Source organism: Ammodytes marinus (assembly GCF_949987685.1).
Source record: "Ammodytes marinus genome assembly, chromosome: 8".
NCBI classification, from domain to species: Eukaryota; Metazoa; Chordata; class Actinopteri; order Uranoscopiformes; family Ammodytidae; genus Ammodytes; species Ammodytes marinus.
Genome location: NC_137212.1, coordinates 25,843,847 through 25,866,053, shown reverse-complemented (window position 1 = coordinate 25,866,053; position 22,207 = coordinate 25,843,847). Strand labels below are relative to the sequence as shown.

The 22,207-nt window shown below is 40.7% G+C and overlaps 1 protein-coding gene across 1 annotated transcript; it reads left to right on the top strand.

Annotated features, from left to right (window-relative positions):
- The first annotated feature begins 268 nt into the window (after window positions 1-268).
- Window positions 269-15,459, top strand: LOC307254244 (heparan sulfate 2-O-sulfotransferase 1-like). The gene is made up of 7 exons (XM_080032540.1): window positions 269-861; window positions 10,194-10,450; window positions 11,195-11,280; window positions 11,719-11,857; window positions 12,276-12,373; window positions 13,140-13,297; window positions 14,255-15,459. The coding sequence occupies exons 1-7, from the start codon at window positions 738-740 to the stop codon at window positions 14,479-14,481; spliced, it is 1,089 nt and encodes a 362-aa protein (XP_079888666.1). The 5' UTR covers window positions 269-737; the 3' UTR covers window positions 14,482-15,459.
- Window positions 15,460-22,207: the final 6,748 nt, after the last annotated feature.

The following is a 22,207-nucleotide window of genomic DNA, read 5'->3' as shown; positions in this document are numbered from 1 at the left end:
CTATTGTTGCATGCATGGTTTTATAGTGTGTTTAATTTTTGTAGGCTATATGGTTTAATGGCATGCTTTTATTTTTGAAACAGTTTGTGTTACTCATGGTGTTACCTCGTATGGTGTTACCTCAGCTTCGGAGGACACGTTTGTTTTGTTTTTTGTTTTTATCTTTTCTTTTCTGCATTCATCTCTTGTTGACACTCCAGTTGGTGGCGGTAATGCAACGAGTTGGTTTGCCAACCGCCCTGAGGACGAAGAAGAAGAAGAAGCCTCAACAACACACACACACAAATACACTCGAACAACTCTGTAGTTTTGGAGTCAAGTTTCTTTTCTTTCATTTAAACAGATGGCGCTTCGGATTGTACGTGATGTCGGCAAGGTTAAAGGAAAGCAAGCCCGTATTAAAAATGCGGAATGACTAACCTACCGTCTTTATCTAATAGATGACGGTATGAGCATGAGCTTTAACGTAGCTACGTGGCTTCATAATGATAGTTAGCGCAGAGGCTAGCTATTGTTAGTTTCTTTGGCTAACGACCAATTAACAGTGTAGAACAGCCCATAATGGTGCTAAACAGCTAACGAGAGCGACGTTCATGTAGCCTCTATATTGTATGTGTTGGTAAACAGATATGCTAGTAGTTCCACAGCAGTGGACCTGAGCCGCTTCACTGTATAGCTGTCTCCCTGGGATGATTTGAGCTGTCTGTTTGATCCATCGACCTATCATAAGCGGTTTAATGGGACTATTACGATTCATGATGGCGCCCAAGTTGCAGCTTTTGGCTGTGTTGGCATTCGGAGTGGCGATGCTCTTCATTGAGAACCAGATCCAGCAACTGGAGGAGTCTAGAGCAAAACTAGGTAAGACCAAAGCGAAGGTGGGGATCTGTGGAAGCACTGATAAATGCATCATCATCATCGTGTTGCAACGTACTGTTTGAGTCTTTAAACTAATATTCTGGACGAAAATGTTGGTGGTAAAAGAGTTTTCCATTTAGTGTCAAGGTTTGGACCATAGGCTTCAAGAAAGAGCGTTCATGGAATAACTGTTAAACACCTTGATTTCAGATCGGAGTGACAGCTGACTGAGCCAATCAGGCCACAGAATAAGTTTATCCTTTACGTTAACGTAACTAAATCTCCATGATGGTAATTTTTTAATGTTCCTCCGCTTTTATGCAACCGGATCATAACGCAAGCCAGGATAACCGAAATATCCTAGGTTAATCCCTTATCTTAGTTGCAACAGGCCCCTGAACAAGACACATTTGAACAATTAACACAGGTGGGGTTGAATGGGCGATAGACAATGATTAAAAGATGTGTTTTGAGATGGGACTTGAACGTGGAAAGGGTGTCAGAATTATTAGATACTGATAATTAGCCTGAGTAGGCCTACCAGATTTATTAGCCTATTTGTAGAGATAGGGTCCTATGTGTTCGTGAATTTCCTTCAGCGGGACATATGTAACCGGGGTGAGATTGGTTTCATATTCGACATTCGTCTATTTTCCGGGGTTGTAACTGTAATAGCGTCACGAAAACAACACAAATTTCCTCCAGAATGGTATTATTATGTACAGAAGACTAAGACTGACATTTCACAGGCTCGACCAACTCACCAAAATCAGCGAGTCTCGCGAAAGATCAAAGAAACCGCGCCGAATATAGTGTTTAGTGCCACACGGCAGCGGACTGCTTAGGGACCGTCGCAAAAGTGCAACGTCTTTTTTCTATTCTTAATAACTCACTGGAAATTCATCCTATCAACACCAAACCACTTCTGTTGTGTTTATGAACTCATTTTGTAGTTACCACAACCCTTTGTTTTAAAGAAAAGCCTTTGATTTTTTTTTAAAAGGGAAAATTATTCAGTGTGTATATTGCATGGATATTTAAGGCAATTTTTTCAATAGCTCACAGTTTTTTATAGCTATCAACACCAAACCAACTCTGATGTGTTCAAGAACTCACTGTGGAGTTCCCACAGCCCTTAATTTTCAAGAAAAAACTTTTAATTTTTTTTTGAAAGGCAAAATAAGTCACATCATATATTTAATCCATATTTAAGGCTCTTTTTTTCAATAGCTCACTGGTCTTTATAGCTATCAACACCAAACCAACTCTGGTGTGTTCATGGACTCACTGTGGAGTTCCCACAGCCCTTAATTTTCAAGAAAAAACTTTTAATTTTTTTTTGAAAGGCAAAATAAGTCACATCATATATTTAATCCATATTTAAGGCTCTTTTTTTTCAATAGCTCACTGGTTGTTATAGCTATCAACACCAAACCAACTCTGGTGTGTTCATGGACTCACTGTGGAGTTCCCACAGCCCTTAATTTTCAAGAAAAAACTTTTAATTTTTTTTTGAAAGGCAAAATAAGTCACATCATATATTTAATCCATATTTAAGGCTCTTTTTTTCAATAGCTCACTGGTTGTTATAGCTATCAACACCAAACCAACTCTGGTGTGTTTATGGACTCACTGTGGAGTTCCCACAGCCCTTAATTTTCAAGAAAAAACTTTAAAAATGTTTTGAAAGGCAAAAGAAGTCAGATCATATATTTAATCCATATTTAAGGCTCTTTTTTTCAATAGCTCACTGGTTGTTATAGCTATCAACACCAAACCAACTCTGGTGTATTCATGGACTCACTGTGGAGTTCCCACAGCCCTTAATTTTCAAGAAAAAACTTTTAATTTTTTTTTGAAAGGCAAAATAAGTCACATCATATATTTAATCCATATTTAAGGCTCTTTTTTCAATAGCTCACTGGTTGTTATAGCTATCAACACCAAACCAACTCTGGTGTGTTTATGGACTCACTGTGGAGTTCCCACAGCCCTTAATTTTCAAGAAAAAACTTTAAAAATGTTTTGAAAGGCAAAAGAAGTCAGATCATATATTTAATCCATATTTAAGGCTCTTTTTTTCAATAGCTCACTGGTTGTTATAGCTATCAACACCAAACCAACTCTGGTGTATTCATGGACTCACTGTGGAGTTCCCACAGCCCTTAATTTTCAAGAAAAAACTTTTAATTTTTTTTTGAAAGGCAAAATAAGTCACATCATATATTTAATCCATATTTAAGGCTCTTTTTTCAATAGCTCACTGGTTGTTATAGCTATCAACACCAAACCAACTCTGGTGTGTTTATGGACTCACTGTGGAGTTCCCACAGCCCTTAATTTTCAAGAAAAAACTTTAAAAATGTTTTGAAAGGCAAAAGAAGTCAGATCATATATTTAATCCATATTTAAGGCTCTTTTTTTCAATAGCTCACTGGTTGTTATAGCTATCAACACCAAACCAACTCTGGTGTATTCATGGACTCACTGTGGAGTTCCCACAGCCCTTAATTTTCAAGAAAAAACTTTAAAAATGTTTTGAAAGGCAAAAGAAGTCAGATCATATATTTAATCCATATTTAAGGCTCTTTTTTTTCAATAGCTCACTGGTTGTTATAGCTATCAACACCAAACCAACTCTGGTGTGTTCATGAACTCACTGTGGAGTTCCCACAGCCCTTAATTTTCAAGAAAAACCTTTTAATTTTTTTTTGAAAGGCAAAATAAGTCACATCATATATTTAATCCATATTTAAGGCTCTTTTTTTTCAATAGCTCACTGGTTGTTATAGCTATCAACACCAAACCAACTCTGGTGTGTTTATGGACTCACTGTGGAGTTCCCACAGCCCTTAATTTTCAAGAAAAAACTTTATTTTTTTTTGAAAGGCAAAAGAAGTCAGATCATATATTTAATCCATATTTAAGGCTCTTTTTTCAATAGCTCACTGGTTTTTATAGTTATCGACACCAAACCAACTCTGATGTGTTCATGAACTCACTGTGGAGTTCCCACCCTTTATTTTCAAGAAAAACCTTTTCAATTTTTTTTAAAGGTAAAAGTAGTCAGTGCGTATATTGGGTTCATATATAGGCTTTTATTTTTGTAATAGCTCCCTTGTTTTAGTAGATATCAACACCAAACTGCTTCTGATGTGTTCACAAAGTCATTGTAGAGTTCCCACAACCTTTTATTTAAAATAAAACATTTCAATTATTTTAAATGCATAAGTAGTCAGTGCATACTGTATATTGCATTCATCTTTAAGGCCTTTATTTTGTAATAGCTCACTGGTAATTATAGATATCAACACCAAACCACATTTGATGTGTTCATTAACTCATTGTGGAGTTCCCACAGCCCTTTATTTTCAAGAAAAACCTTTAAAAAAATGTAAGGCATCAGTAGTCAGTGCATATTTTGCATTCATATGTAAGGCTTTTATTTTTGTAAATTTGATTCTTACTTAAGGTGTTTATTTTTTAATGACTCACTTGTATTTCAACATTTCAGCACCAAACCACTTATTGTGTGTTAATTGACTTTATTTCATTTGCACACATTCATTAAAATATACAACAATACATCATAAAATGTTATGGTTTGTCCTGTTGCGTGTTGGTGAGTCTCGTCTTCTGTGTTACCCATGTTACCTGTCTTTTGCCTTTTTGCCCTTTGCCTTTTGGCCGTCCGAGTTTTTTTTGTATTTTTTGTGGAGCAATAAATTACCTTTTTTCTTTTTAACGTCTGCGTTTGGGTCCTACTTGCCTGCCTGCCTACCTCACCATAACAGAATGCACAGACCAAAATTGGACCCAGCAGACACTCTTTTTTGCCGTGAGTTGGAGGACATGCTATTTTTTATTATCAGTGCCATGGACGGCTGGGAGAACATTCTGTAATGAGAAAGTTAAGCAATAGTGATACGTTAATAGTAGCATTAGATTTTATTTAATCATACAGCAAGGATCTCCGCGGAGAGGCCACTAATCCAAAACACAGGGAATGTGTTTGCAAGAGTGAACCCCGTTTCGTAGGAGAGAGGGATATTTAAGCACATTGCTTCAGGCAGGCAGACAGACTAATTGTACATAACTTAACCATAGGAGGAGTTTAGCATAGGACAATAGAACAGACAGAGTAATTGTGCATAAATTAACCATAGGCGTGGCTGTCCATGCGATACTCTCAACCACACCCATAAGTCCATACAAACAATGGCCAAGTAAGCATTCTAACATCTGAGTCCAGAGATATATATATCATATGCAATATTTCCCACTACAATTCCCAGTAGGAAGGAGCAGGGGCATGTGCTGGGGCGTACATACAAGACTGTCGCTGCTAAGCCCGAGTTGGAGGACGCCTTACCCGAGTGGGCAGTCGAGCTTCTCAACCCCACCGTTTTTTGGCCTGAGAGCTACATGCCACTGCCACCGGACTTTTGCGACCGTCCCAAGCCTCCACGCTCCAGCCTCCAGCCACTGCCTCCGGTTTCCTGCTTCCAGCCACAGCCCCCGGGCCCCAGCTACCAGCCTCCTCCTGCCTTAAGGACTATCAGAGTGGGGGTGGTGAGTTTGGATTACCAGCAGTTTCCACAATGCTCTCCAGCTCCCGAGTTGTCTCCGGCCTCCAGCAGCAAGCTTCAGCCTCCGGCCTCCAGCAACAAGCTCCAGCAGCAAGCTCCAGCCCCAGGCTTCCAGCAGAAAGCTCCAGCCCCAGGCTTCCAGCAACAAGCTCCAGCCCCAGGCTTCCAGCAACAAGCTTCAGGTCCCGGGCCCCAGCAACCAGCACGCTAGACACCTGCCCCAGCACGCTAGCCACTAGCACGCTAGCACTGTCTAGTTCCTGAGCCCACTCCACGTTATCGTGAGGGGGCCCACCCTCCGGGCCTGCCAGGGGAGGCTTGCTGTCTTCGCCTTCCAGAGGGGGACCGGCCGCTTCGCCTTCCTGAGGGGGATCGCCCCCTGCTCCTGCCCGAGGGGGACCATCCTTCGCTCCTGCCCGAGGGGGACCGCCCTTCGCTCCTGCCCGAGGGGCCCAGCCCCCTGTTACTGCCTGAGGGGTCTCGCCCCCTGCTCAAGGGGCCCAGCCCCCTGTTCCTGCCTGAGAGGTCTTACCCCCTGCTCGAGGGATCTTGCCCCCTGTTCCTGTCTGAGGGGGACCGCCCGTCGCTCCTGTCTGAGGGGGACCGCCCTTCGCTCCTGAGCTGAGGGGGACCGCCCTCTGCCCTGCCTTCCTCCGGGGGCCTGCCTTCACCGTGGCCGGCCGCCTGAGTGGTTCTGCCTTCGCCGGTCTCCTGCGGAGGTCCGTCCTCGTCAATGCCGGCTACCTGTGGGCCTTCGCCGATGCCGGCTACCTGTGGGTCGTCGCCGCCGGCCTCCAGGAGGGGTTTGTTGCCTTCGCCTCTGCCGGCCTCCAGGAGGGTTCCATCGTCCTCTTCCTGGCCGAGGCCGGCCTCCAGAAATTAAATATATGATCGGACTCCTTTTGCCTTTAACTTTTTTTTAAAAGTTTTTTCTTGAAAATTAAGGGCTGTGGGAACTCCACAGTGAGTCCATGAACACACCAGAGTTGGTTTGGTGTTGATAGCTATAACAACCAGTGAGCTATTGAAAAAAGAGCCTTAAATATGGATTAAATATATGATGTGACTTATTTTGCCTTTCAAAAAAAAATTAAAAGTTTTTTCTTGAAAATTAAGGGCTGTGGGAACTCCACAGTGAGTCCATGAACACACCAGAGTTGGTTTGGTGTTGATAGCTATAAAGACCAGTGAGCTATTGAAAAAAAGAGCCTTAAATATGGATTAAATATATGATGTGACTTATTTTGCCTTTCAAAAAAAAATTAAAAGTTTTTTCTTGAAAATTAAGGGCTGTGGGAACTCCACAGTGAGTTCTTGAACACATCAGAGTTGGTTTGGTGTTGATAGCTATAAAAAACTGTGAGCTATTGAAAAAATTGCCTTAAATATCCATGCAATATACACACTGAATAATTTTCCCTTTTAAAAAAAAATCAAAGGCTTTTCTTTAAAACAAAGGGTTGTGGTAACTACAAAATGAGTTCATAAACACAACAGAAGTGGTTTGGTGTTGATAGGATGAATTTCCAGTGAGTTATTAAGAATAGAAAAAAGACGTTGCACTTTTGCGACGGTCCCTAAGCAGTCCGCTGCCGTGTGGCACTAAACACTATATTCGGCGCGGTTTCTTTGATCTTTCGCGAGACTCGCTGATTTTGGTGAGTTGGTCGAGCCTGTGAAATGTCAGTCTTAGTCTTCTGTACATAATAATACCATTCTGGAGGAAATTTGTGTTGTTTTCGTGACGCTATTACAGTTACAACCCCGGAAAATAGACGAATGTCGAATATGAAACCAATTTCACCACGCCACATATGTAGGGGGATTTTTTAGGAAGCATTGTCTTGTAATAGCCTATTCAATGATATGGGCTGAAATGGTTAGGGACGAAATATCTCTCCTTGCCTTCTTCCCGAATGAATCATAGGCGTTTTTTTTCCTTTAAAAAAAGCACTATGAAAGATAATGTCAACCTTTTGAAGTGTTCAGCCTACATTGTTAAACCATAGGCTATATGCCTAATTTCAATGCCAGGATGGAGGACATAGGCCTAGTATAGACTACACACATCTAACTGTCAGTGTTTCATAGTGAATAGTCTATTAATCATCCCAAAAAGCGGCAGCGACATATCATGAACTCCGGCCATGTCACGGTTGCAGTCAATGGGACTCATCGCTAAACTCCTTGAGAGCACAGACACCGTAACACCAGAGTCGCAGACGTCACGATTTCACCGAACTCCGGCCGTGATGATGGTCGATGAAATCCTATGCTAAATCCCCGATCGCGGTCACCCGAGCACCAAGCCAAATCTACTGCCTAGTGAAAAATAAGTAATCCATGGTGTATTTAATGAGCTCCGTGGTGCACCTCGTCTCACCCAGGGTGCCAACGTGTGTTCACTGCTCATTTTCACTTCTCACACACACTCCCTCTCTCACTCACTTGCCAGACACACTTTTCACGTTGTAAATGGCTGTACTTTTCAAATTATTGGGTTTTTCCTACGCCCGAGACTGCCCCATTGCATTATGGGTAGAAGCTACTGCCGTGAAATATGGATTTATTAAGTATTGTTATTGCATATCCATAAAATAGTCCCTTTTATAATTTCTTTTGCTGATTGGTGAGGTGTCTGATGAGCCTAAACATATGTCTCCTATCCACAGCTGTCATTTCACTACTGTTTATTTGTTTTGTCGGCTGGAAACATGAGCCATCAGATTTTGGATCATTCTGTTATTTTTTAATTTCACCTCTCATCACACAGAATGGAACTCTCATTACAACTGCACAGGGGATTGGCTGCAGTACCATTTACAGCCACAACACACAGTCAATGGGATGGTGGCGCTGTTTGAACATGTAGACTGCTGTCTATGGAGACAGTAGTGCATCATAGGCTGCTATATAATGTTTATAGAGACAGAGGGTCCTATCTATTTGTGTGTAAACGGACTTTAGCAGGACACATATCGGGGGATGTCATGATGGTTGTCATCAAGTTATTCATTTATGTTTGACTAGTTCAGATAGCAGAAAGAGATTTATATATTCAAGCATTACACGTGTTAGGCTACTTCTCTTTTAATTAAGTGCACCCTCATCATCAGTTTAAGCAAATTGCCCCTTTTTAAATGAATAAAAGCACCAAAGAAGACCAAATGTGCTTGAATTGTTAAACATTACAATTCCAATCAAACCAGTCAATTGAATAATGGGGTGGCGCTCTCTAATAAAAAATAAAGTTTGTTATGCGGCAACATTTTACCAAACCCACCAAGCAGTGAAGTAAGAAAAGCAAATGATTTCATGTGAAAACGTATAGAATGTATTTTCTGGCCAAAATATTTGCTCTATCCTGCAAAATCCATTGAAAAAATCCAATGCATAAAAACTGTGCTCTCCCTTTTCAAGCTTGAACAATACGCAGCAAGTCCAAACAGGCATAGCCGAATAAGCTCTCTGTATTGCAGGGGGTTTAAGACTTCAACCAAAATATTCACTCCGGATTTTCTTTTTCACTTGGAATCCTAGAGGGTGACTGACACCAGCTGTATCATTTAGGAAATACTCTGTCAGGAATGGCTTTCAGTGGACTTCATTTTTAAGGCATAATTTTTTTTAAGTGTGAGTTTGAGTGTTTTCTTCTCCCCTTAAATGAAGCTCAGCGGTCGACTGCTGGCTGGTGTCTTATGATCCTGCCACCCGATTGGAGCATTAGAGGCACTTGACCTGAATCATTTCAAAATGTTAAACTCAGGAACATGGCAGCAATAAGTGTCTACTCAGCTAATGTCAGCAGCAAGCATTCTGTACAGTAGTACCCGTGAGCAGTATGCACCAGCTAGATAGAAACATGTCTCATTTTGTATCTCAGCAGTTGCCTTGTTGTAGTTGAGCAATGCTGAGTGTTGCAGAGATTGCATTACTAGGCAGTTGTGGCAAAGTGTGTAGGGAGGTCATCCACTGGAGTGCAGTTTCGGTGGTTCGATCCCCTGTCTCCCCGCCACATGTCAAATGTCCCTGAACCCTAAACTGCTCCTGATGGTTAGCTTGCACCCTGCATGGTAGCTGCTGCTATCGGTGTATGAATGTGTGTGTGTGTGATTGGGTGAATGCGTACAAAACAATGTAAAGCGCTTTGGGTCTGTGAATAAACCATGGGAAAGCGCTATATAAGTGGAGTCCATTTACCATTACTGTATTTAACCACTACACCACGAGCGCCTCCCCTGCATGTCATTTTATGATCCATTTAATTAACGTTGTGTTTCTACAGAATCAGTTTTGTATATAATCAGGGGATCAACAGATTATTTCTATCAAATTTTCTATACACTCTGCCCCATTTCATCTCTGTCTCTCTGTCAATAAAGCGTGGGTTTGCTCTGCCTTTTGACAGAATCTAGCCAGTGACCTTTTTTGCATGTCATTCCTCCCTCTCTTTCTCTATGACTCCTTTCAGCCTCTCATCCATCAATAAAAGGCTAAAAAAGCCACCCAAAAAATATACCAAGGGAAAGAATATACAAACCTGTGTGATCATGAAGAGGGGAGTATCAGTGCTATCTAATCAAAATATTGACTTTAGTTAGATCAAAGGAAAGGGACAGGCGGCTACTACTCCCAAACAAAAATGAATGCTGGGATATAATAAACAGTGAAAAAACCCAAAGTTTGACCCTCATATTCTGTATGGTAACATCACATCATGTTTTTCTTCCTTGTCTTTTTAAACAGAGCGTACCATAGCCAGGCATGAGGTGTCTGAAGTGGAGCAGCGTCACAGTGCAGAGGCTGGGCGCGGGGTAGCAGCAGCAGCAGCAGCAGCAGCACTGGCAGCAGGAGAAGACCAGGTCATCATCTACAACAGAGTGCCCAAGACAGCCAGCACCTCCTTCACTAACATCGCCTACGACCTGTGTGCCAAGAACCACTTCCACGTTCTACACATCAACACCACCAAAAACAACCCGGTCATGTCCATACAAGACCAGGTCAGAGACTGTTGTGCTTGTTGTTGTACTGTATTCATACGCAGTATAGTGCAAACCATAATAGGGATGCACATACAAAGCATGAAATGACTAGGGCTGTCCCGAATACCATTGTTAACAGGCTTCGAATACTCGTTAGTTTTTCCGGGCGAGTGTTCGAATAATAATTTCTTAAAAAAAGACACCGTCAAAAAAGCAACGTTAATAATCCCAATGTGCTCTGTGAAACCGAAACTTGTGGCTCGAGAGAGTAAGCTGCGTTACTTGATGATTTTAATAACTTTTAAATGGTAAAGTAAGTCGGAGTTCCTTACTTTTCCCCGTGGAAGCAAACGGCTGTTGTTCCGTTCCAAATCAGCTGTGCCCTGTGCCATCGTAACCCTTACAAATTCATCAGGGACTTATCAATGCATACAAAGATCCAAAATTGATAGACCTGAGCTACTGTGGGCTATTAACACATTCATTGTCTTTTGTTACAGTATTTTTTTCATTTAAGTGCCAAAGGTTCCTTATTTTAACATGCGCATTACCTCCATAGGGTAAGAGCATTGAGAAAACAAATGGGAGTTCTATTTCTTTAGAGCCGAAATACAAATTCATGAGACTACAGCAAAGTGAGCTACTTTGACTTCTCTCTCCTAGTTTTTCTTCTTTCGTGTTGCTGTGTTTTTTTCTGTGCTTGTGTGTCTCTGTGCGCGTGCTGCTTCTTAATGACTCTCCATTCATTGTCTTTGGCTACAGGTGTGCTTTGTCAGGAATGTGACCTCGTGGAGAGAGATGAAGCCGGGGTTCTACCACGGCCACGTAGCTTATCTGGACTTCTCAAAGTAAAGCCCCTTCATTTCCTGTAAAAGGCATTAACACCCAGATCAGTTACAAACAGATAGCAGGGGCGCAGATAAAGGCAGGTCATGGACTGATTGCTAACGTGTTGCTTTAAGTGTTGATTAATAGCATTGTTATCCTTATCTCCCCTGACACTATCATTTCACTGATCGCAGGTAATTATTCTAATGGTGTAATTGTTCGTCATAGAGAGAGCGAGAGAGAGAGAGAGAGGCCCTGTTAACACACAGTCTAGCTTCTACCTGATGCTGACGCCCATTTACTGATATCAAATCTGATCCTTTAGTGCAATAGACACTATTCATTTAGTGCAGCAATGTGACAGCTCCTTCGTCTGGTGTGTGGTGGACTTAAGAAGTAGTCTTCAAGTGTCTGTTCAATGCAAATCAGATATTTGAAGTGCTTTCTTTCTGTGTTAGATATGGAGCGAAGGGTAAGCCCATGTACATCAATGTGGTGCGGGACCCCATCGAGCGCCTAGTGTCCTACTACTACTTCCTACGCTTTGGAGACGACTACAGACCCACGCTGCGACGCAGGAAACAAGGGGACAAAAAGGTGTGAATTTTGCTGCTCCTGTCAAATCTTTTTTTTTTTCACAATATATTTATTGTCTTTTTATACAACACACACAAACAAACACCTGCACCATCACAACAGGGACATACAAAAAATATATTTAAACAAAAAATAAACAAGAAACCGAAGGGGGAAATAAAAAGCAAATTTATCCCATGTTCTCATCCGTCCTAATAGTCATGTATGGCTCCCAGAGCTCCACAAAGTCCCTCTGCTTGCCCTTAGCAATATAAGTCAATCTTTCCAGTCAGATACAGCTTGACAGCTCTTTAATCCACACATTGCCAGTGTTGGGAGGATCCAAATTTTTTTCCAGCATAGTGCTCTGTCAAATCTTTTGTTTTTCAAGGCACTTTACTGTTTGTCAAGCAAAGCGTGTCCTGTTATCTTTTTCCAGACCTTCGATGAGTGTGTGTCCTCCGGAGGCTCCGACTGCGCTCCGGAGAAACTCTGGCTGCAGATCCCTTTCTTCTGCGGCCACCATTCAGAGTGCTGGTGAGTGTGGCATGCTGCTTCATCACAAAGCTCAACACAATCTGTGGAACTGTTCGCAGTTTTCAGACGGCAATAGGCCCACCGTTTTAAAAAGAACTTCCACAATCGACAGAGTCTGTCCCAACAAGCTGCAGCCAGTCAAAGTTTAAATAGGAGGCTGTTGATGTCAAACCTCTATATCTTTATATTAGCTTTGGGCCAAAGATAGTTTTGTGGGAGAAGAGACATCACCGCGTATCTTTTTTTTTTGTTGCATCGTTTGAATGACTCCGGCCTCTAGTCACTTTAAACAACCTTTTTCCCCCATAAGCAGTAGTGATGCCCAAGACCTGTACACAGACTGTGATGTGACAAAGGAGTTGAGTGAAAACAATAACAAAAGACGGAGTTTGATGACAACATGATGTTGCCACGGGATCATGGGAGATTGAGTCTTCATCCATTGTGAATGGAATGTATCAGATGTGCCTTTGTATACAGAGCATGATGTTCAGCGCAGCAGTAATTTAGACAGTTAAAGCATGATCCAGACGAGGTAAATCAATATTGATTATCAAGAATTACGTAAAAAAAATAAAATAATAATATATATATATATAATATATATAGCTATAGATATATATTGTTCATTGAGTGAAACTCTTTTTAAGAATTCAGCATCAGAATCAAATTAGTGAAGTTTACCTGAGGGCAGTTACGTCAGAAACACCAACTTATTGAGCTTAAATGTATCTCTTAATATGTGATGTTCTTTTCTCGTGTGTAGGAATGTGGGCAGTCGATGGGCCCTGGAACAGGCCAAGTCCAACCTGGTGAATGAATACCTGCTGGTGGGAGTGACTGAGGAGCTGGAGGACTTTGTCATGATCCTGGAGGCAATGCTGCCACGCTTCTTCAAGGGGGCCACTGAGCTCTACAGAACAGGTACCAACACAACACATAGCCACACACAGTCAACCCCGCTACTCCAACATTCTGCTTGAATTGAATGTATTTGTTTGCTGTGTGTGTGTGTGTGTGTGTGTGTGTGTGTGTGTGTGTGTGTGTGTGTGTGTGTGTGTGTGTGTGTGTGTGTGTGTGTGTGTGTGTGTGTGTGTGTGTGTGTGTGTGTGTGTGTGTGTGTGTGTGTGTGTGTGTGTGTGTGTGTGTGTGTGTGTGTGTGTGTTTAGTGAGCATCAAGCATTTACTGTAAAATTAAATCTGCTGTATAAGACACAGTCTGTTTCGTGGTGAATGCATGGGTTTTGGCGAAATCTGCCGTTTCTGAAAACAAAATCGACCACCTACGTGATTCGTGTCGATCAGACAAACAAATCAGCTCGGGAAGTGTGCGTCATCACACAGAGAGCATTGGTCTGTCACCAGCTGTGTGGATATAATAACCCAAAAAGGTTTGTGAAGGAGACAAGTCAACTGAAAACTACAAAATACATGGCAGTCAGAAAGCCCGAGCTAAGAGATCAAATTGGAGGAAACGAGAACTGTTTCCTCCAGTCGCTAAATTAGCGTGTTTGGCTCCTACGCTTTGGCCCCATGGCGCAGCAAAGGTCCTTTCTGGTGGCCCTGGAGGGGGGGGGGCATATTATGGCACACACTGGTAATGGCGGCACATGTCTGTGACAAAGCTTTTAGCTCGATTGTAGCGCTATCTGTTGAGTATAAAACCATAGCACAATAAAATACATCTGCAATTCTTACTGGTTTATTGGTTGCACCGGTATAGAGGACGCACCCTAGAATAATTCTTTTATTTTAAGTGCATCTTATACACCAGAGTTTACGGTGTATATATATCAATGAGCTTGTTCTGCTCACCAATGTGTAGACACCCCTGTCTTGTCTAGACTAGCAGACTCCTTAAACCTTCTTATGTTCCTCCAGGAAAGAAGTCCCATCTGCGAAAGACCACTGAGAAGAAGCCCCCCGCCAAAGAGACAATCACCATGCTGCAGCAGTCCGACATCTGGAAAATGGAGAATGAGTTTTACGAGTTTGCCCTGGAACAGTTTCAGTTTGTGCGTGCCCATGCCGTCAGGGAGAAGGATGGAGAACTTTACATCCTGCCTCAGAGTTTCTTCTATGAAAAGATCTACCCAAAGGTCAACTAAAGGTGCAATGCAAAGGGGACTCTGGAGTCATATACACTGGGAAGAAAAAAGGCAAACCAGTTCACCCAGTGACGCTGGTGAATTCTGTAATGCTTTATTTTGGGGTGGGGTGGGGTGGGGGGGGGGGCTGCAATCTTGACCCTGTGTTTACAGTATGGAAAATCCCCTATAGCCAGTAAAGGGGAATTTTAACCAGGAATTTGTCTATTTTTGTATTGCTGGTGCAGCTGTTTAGAGGACTGAACATGGATTAACTGTGAGCAGCTTCTGATTGTGATCCATTTCAAAAACCCAGACGTAACCGGCGTTCCATTCATGATATACGTTTGCTTTTTTCAGAACGCTGTTGTCGGTGCACATATTCTTGTTGACAAAGTTACAGAAGATAAGACTTGCAAAAAAAAAAACAATCAGAGGAGCATTTTGTACATACTGTTATCATATGCAGTGGGACATGTTTGTGGACCAAATGGTGGCAAAAAGAAAATGGATTGGACCATTGCACCCTTCGGTGCGTGACTAGTATTTTTTTATCCCACTGAGATGTTCTAAATTTTTCGACATGTTTGACACATGATATCAACATTTTATCACAGAGATAGTGCTATGCATCTTTATTATATCTGATAGCTGCTGATTTAGCCTTGTTTAAAAGGGAAGCACAGCTGGAGCAGGAGAAAGGTCCTACTAACCAATGAATTGAATGTGGTGAGTGCTGGGTTTACAAGAGCTATGACTCATTTCTATTAGGAGGGGACCGGGCCAGACTGGTCAAACTGTTAGTGCCTTTATTACAACCTTTTAGGACATGTCCTTTTTGGCATTCATTTTTCATTGATCGCACAATCAAGTTTTCTCTTTTTCCCATGAAAGCTAATGAACTGCAGTTTTTGTTTAAGACTTACATCATTAACACAACCTAACCATGAATAAATAAGCTCCACATTATCTAATGAGAGTATGTGTCTCTTACTGGAAAAACAGCTTGAAACACTGATACTCAGGCAGTTTTAATGTTTAACTTACATTTTGAATACGTTTTGTTGTGGTACTCCAACTATTTTGACTTGCACTTACATAAAGTTTGGGATCCTAAAAAGAGTTCCTGCTTGTTTACTGACACACATTAGTCTAAACTATAGCAGCAGAGGCTTTTAGTCCATATTAAAGGTGAAGTAAGCGATTTATTTATGTTAATATAAGTATTAAATCGCTCTTTATTCATACAGTGATCACGTATATAGTGTGCACGTTTCATAAAGCCAATCTTTCAGTCACTCGAAGTGCATGTTATCGGCAAATAAACTTTTCAGGGATCCCACTACTAATAACCAATCAGAAGAGAGAACGCTACAAACCGGCACCCGTCTCACTGCCGGTGCACGTGAAGAGCGACAGATGAGTGAATGTGTATGCGCCTACAATGGCAGAGCAGGTAAAAATCCTTCCCAATGTCTGTTTTGATGGTTTTCATCATGTTTTATCACACTTATGGATCTGAGATGATGCTGCGTGTGGTGACGAGGGAGGGGACTGCTGATGACTTGCCTTAGGACTACGGATGCGAATTAGCATTTATGCTAACTCCGGCATATTTACATTGATGCTTTGCTGACATGTTGATTAATATGCACTGTCCTAATCAAATAAAACTAAACTAAAACTAATGCAGTCACTGACAAGAAGTTAGCTAAACTGACCATTCCGCTTACTGAACCTTTAACGATCAAGCTTATCGACTATATAAAGATGGTCGAGCTCCAAAATCCCTGGTTCCTACATTATTTTATTCTCCAGGGTGTCTTTTTGCTTGATACACCCTGCCTGGATGTTGCCGTTTTTGACTGTGAGTGTTTGACTGTGCTGGGTGAATATTATCATTCCTGTTCAAACACTGCAGTTATGGCAGATTTCATAGATGGTCATTACTTAAAACATATCTTATGTACAGCTGAACCACAACCTTCTTGATAACTCAATTATATATTTCATTATTGATGTAATAGACGAAGAAGGGAAGTTAATAAAACATTACTCGGCCCTACGTGCATTTTGCTGGATGAATATGTATTTTCATAAACACTGATTTGCAACAATTATCATATCATGTCATCATAATCAAACATTATGCAAATGAACAGAAGATGGTGCTGAACATTTCAGACATGGTGCAACAGAGCACAGAAGAATTGTGTCTTCTGCAGCTGTCTTATTACCAGCAGTGGGCCTTCATTCTAGAAAGGAAATTATATCTGCATGGTTAAAAGATTGTTCTTGCATCATTTATTTGCTTCATTTAACCTTTATTTGTACTCGAGGGAATCCAGACCAACAGCTGAGCAAATTTAAATTAGCCAGTGGCAGGTCTGGATATCCATGCTCTTCTCCATGGTCTTCTCTCCCCACGTAACTTTGATTTGGTTTACTTTCCAGTAGTAGGCTACCCTGGAAATCCAGACCTGGGGCCGTATTCACAAAACATTTTAAGGCTAAGAGTAGGTCCTAACGTGCTGATTTAGGAGTAACTCTCAAAAATAAGGGGCGTTTCACTCCTAATTTTAGGACTCCTAACTTTTTAAGATAAGTGTAATTCACAAAGCATTTTAGCGCTAAAACTAGCTCCTAAATCTATGAAAAGCTAGGAGTCTCCTAAGTCACTAAGAGTAAATCACAGACAACCATTTGATGGTGTTTTGGAGATATGTAATGCTAGTGAGCTTTATAAAAGGTACCTTTAATAGCTGTAAGGGTTTAATGATCTTAGTAAAGCTATATTTAGAAAGTATAGACACATTTATATTTATTATATTGTTATAAAAAAATATTTATTAAGTTCATTTTCCTCCAGTTGCTTTGGGTTTATGATGCACTGAAAGTTACTGTTGGTGTCACGTTTGGGTTTAATTTCCTACTAGAATAGGCCTATATGTGGCGCTTCGCAGCATCTCCTCCGTTCCACAGATCCGCTACTGTATAGTTGCGCGTCTCGCCTTTTTCCTTCCGCATGTTCTTTACGATTTCGCCGGCTGTTGTTTCTAAATTGTGAATTTCCTGGTTTGTTGCTGTCTGACTATTGCTGCATAGTCCGCCATTGAGAGAAATACAGTGAGAGTGCATGGCGTGCAGCTGTTCAATGAGGATATTTTTCCGATTCAAATCATTGTAAAATTTAAAATGAATAGACCTATGTGGCGCTATTGTAGGTTAATTGTGAACAAATGTGTGGGAAACCCTGCAGTATCTTGGTTTCATGTTAAATCAGTGTCACTTGTCATTAATTGTATATAAAAACTCTTTACTTTAATACAGCGACACGATATGGATATCTCCCACAGTGTTTCCATCATAAATTCACTCTTAGCTCTCATTCCCTCTCAGCCAATCACTGTGGGCATAGAAGGTATGAACATGACATCATCCATAGCAACAGGGTCAACACCGCCCTCTAGTCTTAGCCAAGGAGTCCCTCCCATTCCTTAGTAAAAGTTGGTCTTATCAGCTTTGTGAATAGGTTTTAAGAAATTACTCCTTACTAAGAACTTTTAGTGCTCCTTAGGAGTACTCTTAGCGCTAAGATAAAATGTTTTGTGAATACGGCCCCAGACCATAGATAGTATATAATAAAACCAAACCTGACACTGCAAATTTAAATTTGCCAGCTGTGGGTCTGGATTTCCAGGGCAGGCTAGTGGAGTAGGGCCAGAGTAGGGCAGGCCTACAGCCAGTGAAGAGCCATCCAGTCAGAACAACTGAGGGCGGTGACTGATTTCCGACCCCGCCCCTTCCCGCGGTCCGCAGCGAAGACCATGGCGAAGACCCATTCTTTTACCCACGGAAATTCAAACGAGTGCCATTATTCACAGGAGGTTTCGTGACCGCACTGGTCGGTCGGTAGGCTATTCTTGATGATCGCTAATCCAAGATGCTACCATGCCACTCGCCATTTTGTTTGGAAGATCTAAACAATTTTTTATTTTTTTTATTTGACCTAATGCTTTAAAAACCAGGGTATCTACATATTTTCAGGGGGCACAGGGTGTTTTTGCAGTGCATAATGTAACCGTTAACAGCGCCTTTCTCTGCAGAGAAGCGGTCTGGAACACGTGCAGGTAGAGTTCTGACCAATCAGTTCCAGGGGCTCGAACAGAGGGCTATAAATTTGAGGCGGTTGCCGTAGAGACGTTTGCCACTGAAGAGTTGAACGCAAGACCTCCCCGTGGTATCGCGTAAGGTAATGCTAGCACTGTACTGCTTACTCATTGCCATGTTTTCCAAACTTAAATCTCTATTAAGGTTACTTGTGTTTCTAGACTTACGACTGAAATATGTGGGGAAGGGAAGCTGGCATAAGTTGACAAGGAAGGAGCCCATATCGTTAACGCAACCGCATCATGACAGGTGCTACACGTTAGCATTAGCTATGCTGCTAAGTACTATGCGTGAAGTGACTCTTGCATGTTTTTAAACACAGCGACCCTTTTTTGGTAGATTGAACAAGTTGTACAAAGGAAGGGAAGCTGGTAATAACGAGTAATTGCAGTGCCGACTGGCAGGTTGCTAACGAGCAGGCTGAAGTGGTTAAATGCACCTGGCAACGTTAGCATTTTTCTTTTGGAACTGCTAATTCTAGCCAGTGTGACTGCGTAGGTTCCATTGCGTCATTTAAACAATTCGTCGGATAGAAACTGAAAATAAACTCTGTACGACTAGCTTCGTTCCCGTCCCATTTTGCAAGATGCCCTCTGAACGACATGGAAGTTGGCTATGCGTTAGCTATGACTTAAATGAACCGGTGGGCGTGGTGATGGCTTCACGTGTTGGCGTTTGCTCTGTCAACAGTGCAGCATGCAGCCATGCCGCCTGTTCACAACGATACGTATCATTTGAAAAAAACAAGCCTTATATTGGTTTAAATGAATACCATTCTCTTATGACTGAGTGTTTCACAAGCGTTCATTATAGTTGACAATTAGCTAAAGGTTTGAAATACTAGTATGTATCCCTATTTATTTATTTATTAATCAACTATATTTTCTTGAACTCGGAATCAGGTGAATTTATGGTTCACATCCACATGGCATGTAACGTTCACTGACTGTCTTTGGTGAATCTCTAACATATCTAAATGCCACCGCTCACACAATGTGTGATGGTTGAATAGAAAGCAGGGTACGTTTTTTAAAGACAGCCTTATTTTAGAAAACGGAACGTTTTCATAATTTTGGCGTGGATGTCGTATGTAATAGCAGATCTGCCCCTCTTTACACTTTATTTGCCTTTTGCACCACCCACAGTGCTCAAGTACTACAGAACCCCCAGATAATATTTTTCATAACAATCATTGTGTCTACTAAGTCCTAGTACTTCTAATGGGTTATTTTGTATTGTTTAGAGTCTGCTGAAGCCTACCCCTTTGACTGCAACAAATATTTTGTGGAAGCAATATTCAAGTGTACCAAACAAGATGACCGATGGCCAAAAAACAGGCAAACTTAAATTTTGCAACCGCAATCTTTATGGTTGAAATGGTTGGTATATATTGACTTCAAATAATAGTTGAATACGTCTCTTATTTATTTGCTATATGTTACCGGTACTTACAATCTGTAGATATGTTTGTCAGGCAGATTAAAAAAAAAAAAAAAATGTGCATGTCTCCCTGTTTACAAAAGAAAAATGTTGCATTGACATTGTTTTTTGACATTTTGTTTTTTTATGCTTGTCAATTTAATTTATAAAGCGCCCAGTATTACTTATCACTTGCTTATACGATTGATCTTTTACATTTGTTTACATTATCTTTCATTCAACTATTTAATCTAGTGATTTCACAACTGTTTTACATGGCCCAAAAGAAAGTTTCTCTTTACTTGGATATGAAATGCTTAAACACTAGTTTTAATGAAAGTTGAAGCAGTACTTGCATGGCAATTTTACTCAACTTTACTGAATGACTTAAAGAACTTTATAATTAAAATACTTTGAGTGTGAATGCTTTTGTGTATTATTTGACATACAATTGTTTCAGCTTTATATGTCCACAAAGATAACAAAGCTTTGTCAGAACAATGCTAGCTGTATGGAATTGTCAAATAGGCATGATTGATTACCAATCTTACAATTGAGTGAAAGTCATCACCGTGACGGCAAGCTGTAGGAGGAGCTCAACATTTAGCCACTAAACTGTGGCTCATACTTGATATGACTTTGCACTTACAAGCACCCAATCCAAGGACAAAAATATGATGCACCGGACTTTACTGGATTTGTTCATGTATGAAACCATTGCCTTTGTTTGTCGTCTTAATAAAATGGAATTCAGTTATAGATCTTGCCATGTATATTTATTTGGGTTGGGTTTCAAATGAAAACTATTTGTTTGTATGACAATCTTTTCAAGACTTTGTGGTGGGAATTCTATTATATACTTTTTTTAAATAATTGTGTATTACTGTATCGGTGTTAGTAGGCCATGGCATATTCTTTGTTACTTTTAGTAAATTATCTTTTCAAATTCTGAATGTATTGGTTCGAAACATGGATCCATGATTGATCTAATTTTTGGCAGAGCTCAAATGCTGAATAAAACAGTTTGTAAGATACTATAGGTGGCAGTATTACCCATGAGAAGCAGAAAAGACTCCTCTCTTCAGCATCCACTTTCGTCTTACTTGAATACAATTATGTGCCCCAGACATAATTAAAGCAAAGCGTGTCAACAAAAAACTTTGTTCAGATTTAAATAAAAATTATTTAAAAATAATTTTAGCCTTTGTGTAATGTGTACCTGTAATGGAGGATACACCAGTGTTTTTTTTGTCAACAATCCCAGTAAAATACCAAAACCATCAAGTTTCTGATGTCACTACATTGTCTGTGTTACCAAAGTAAAATAAATCTGTCACAAATAAAACTCTTTATTTTTAAATGTTGGTTAATTTTGTAAAATAGCTTGGCACTGTTTCATTTAAACTGCAGTAAATCTTTTCTTCTTCTTCTTCTAGCACACATAAGACAGGTAGCGGATCATGAGGAGATTTTCACTGATTTTTACATCAAGCGTTTCTTCAGAATTGCTGAATCCACCTTTATTTAAATTCATGGTGTCTTGTTGAAAGTTTATTAGCAACAGTCAATTGTTGGTTTTGGTCTTTTCTTGGGATTGGCTGCCAATAAGAAAATATTGAATATTTCCAGACTTTAAATGCACATGTTGTGGGCAGGATAATGAATGTTCCTTCTTACCAAAGCAAACAGACTATGAATGAATAACAACCCACTAATTGACACATCAGAGACATGACAGCATTTCATAAATGAAGGCAGTTGTATCAAGCCTTTTGTGGCTCCACAGGAAGTGCCACAACTTCAAACAGCATTTATCAGGGCTGGAGACTACACTAAAATGTAGGGCTGTGAGTTACAAAGAATTCAACCTATCAAATGCTGTAGCTCCTTTTTTCTGCTTGAAGTTAGTGCTTTGAGACTGTTAGCTGCTTCTATCATAACCCATCCAATTTGTCATACTGAATTGTCTGAGGTTGCATCGTGGGTAATGTAGGCACTGGGTGTTTAGTGTCAGATGTAAGAAATGTAGGCAGAATGGGTTTCTGCATTGACGTATTAATTATTAATTTTTACTGAAGCCATGCAATCTGCTCTGAATTCCTTGTGTAGGAAATCTTGTGATGAGCACTACGGATCATCACAGTACTCCAGACTTCCC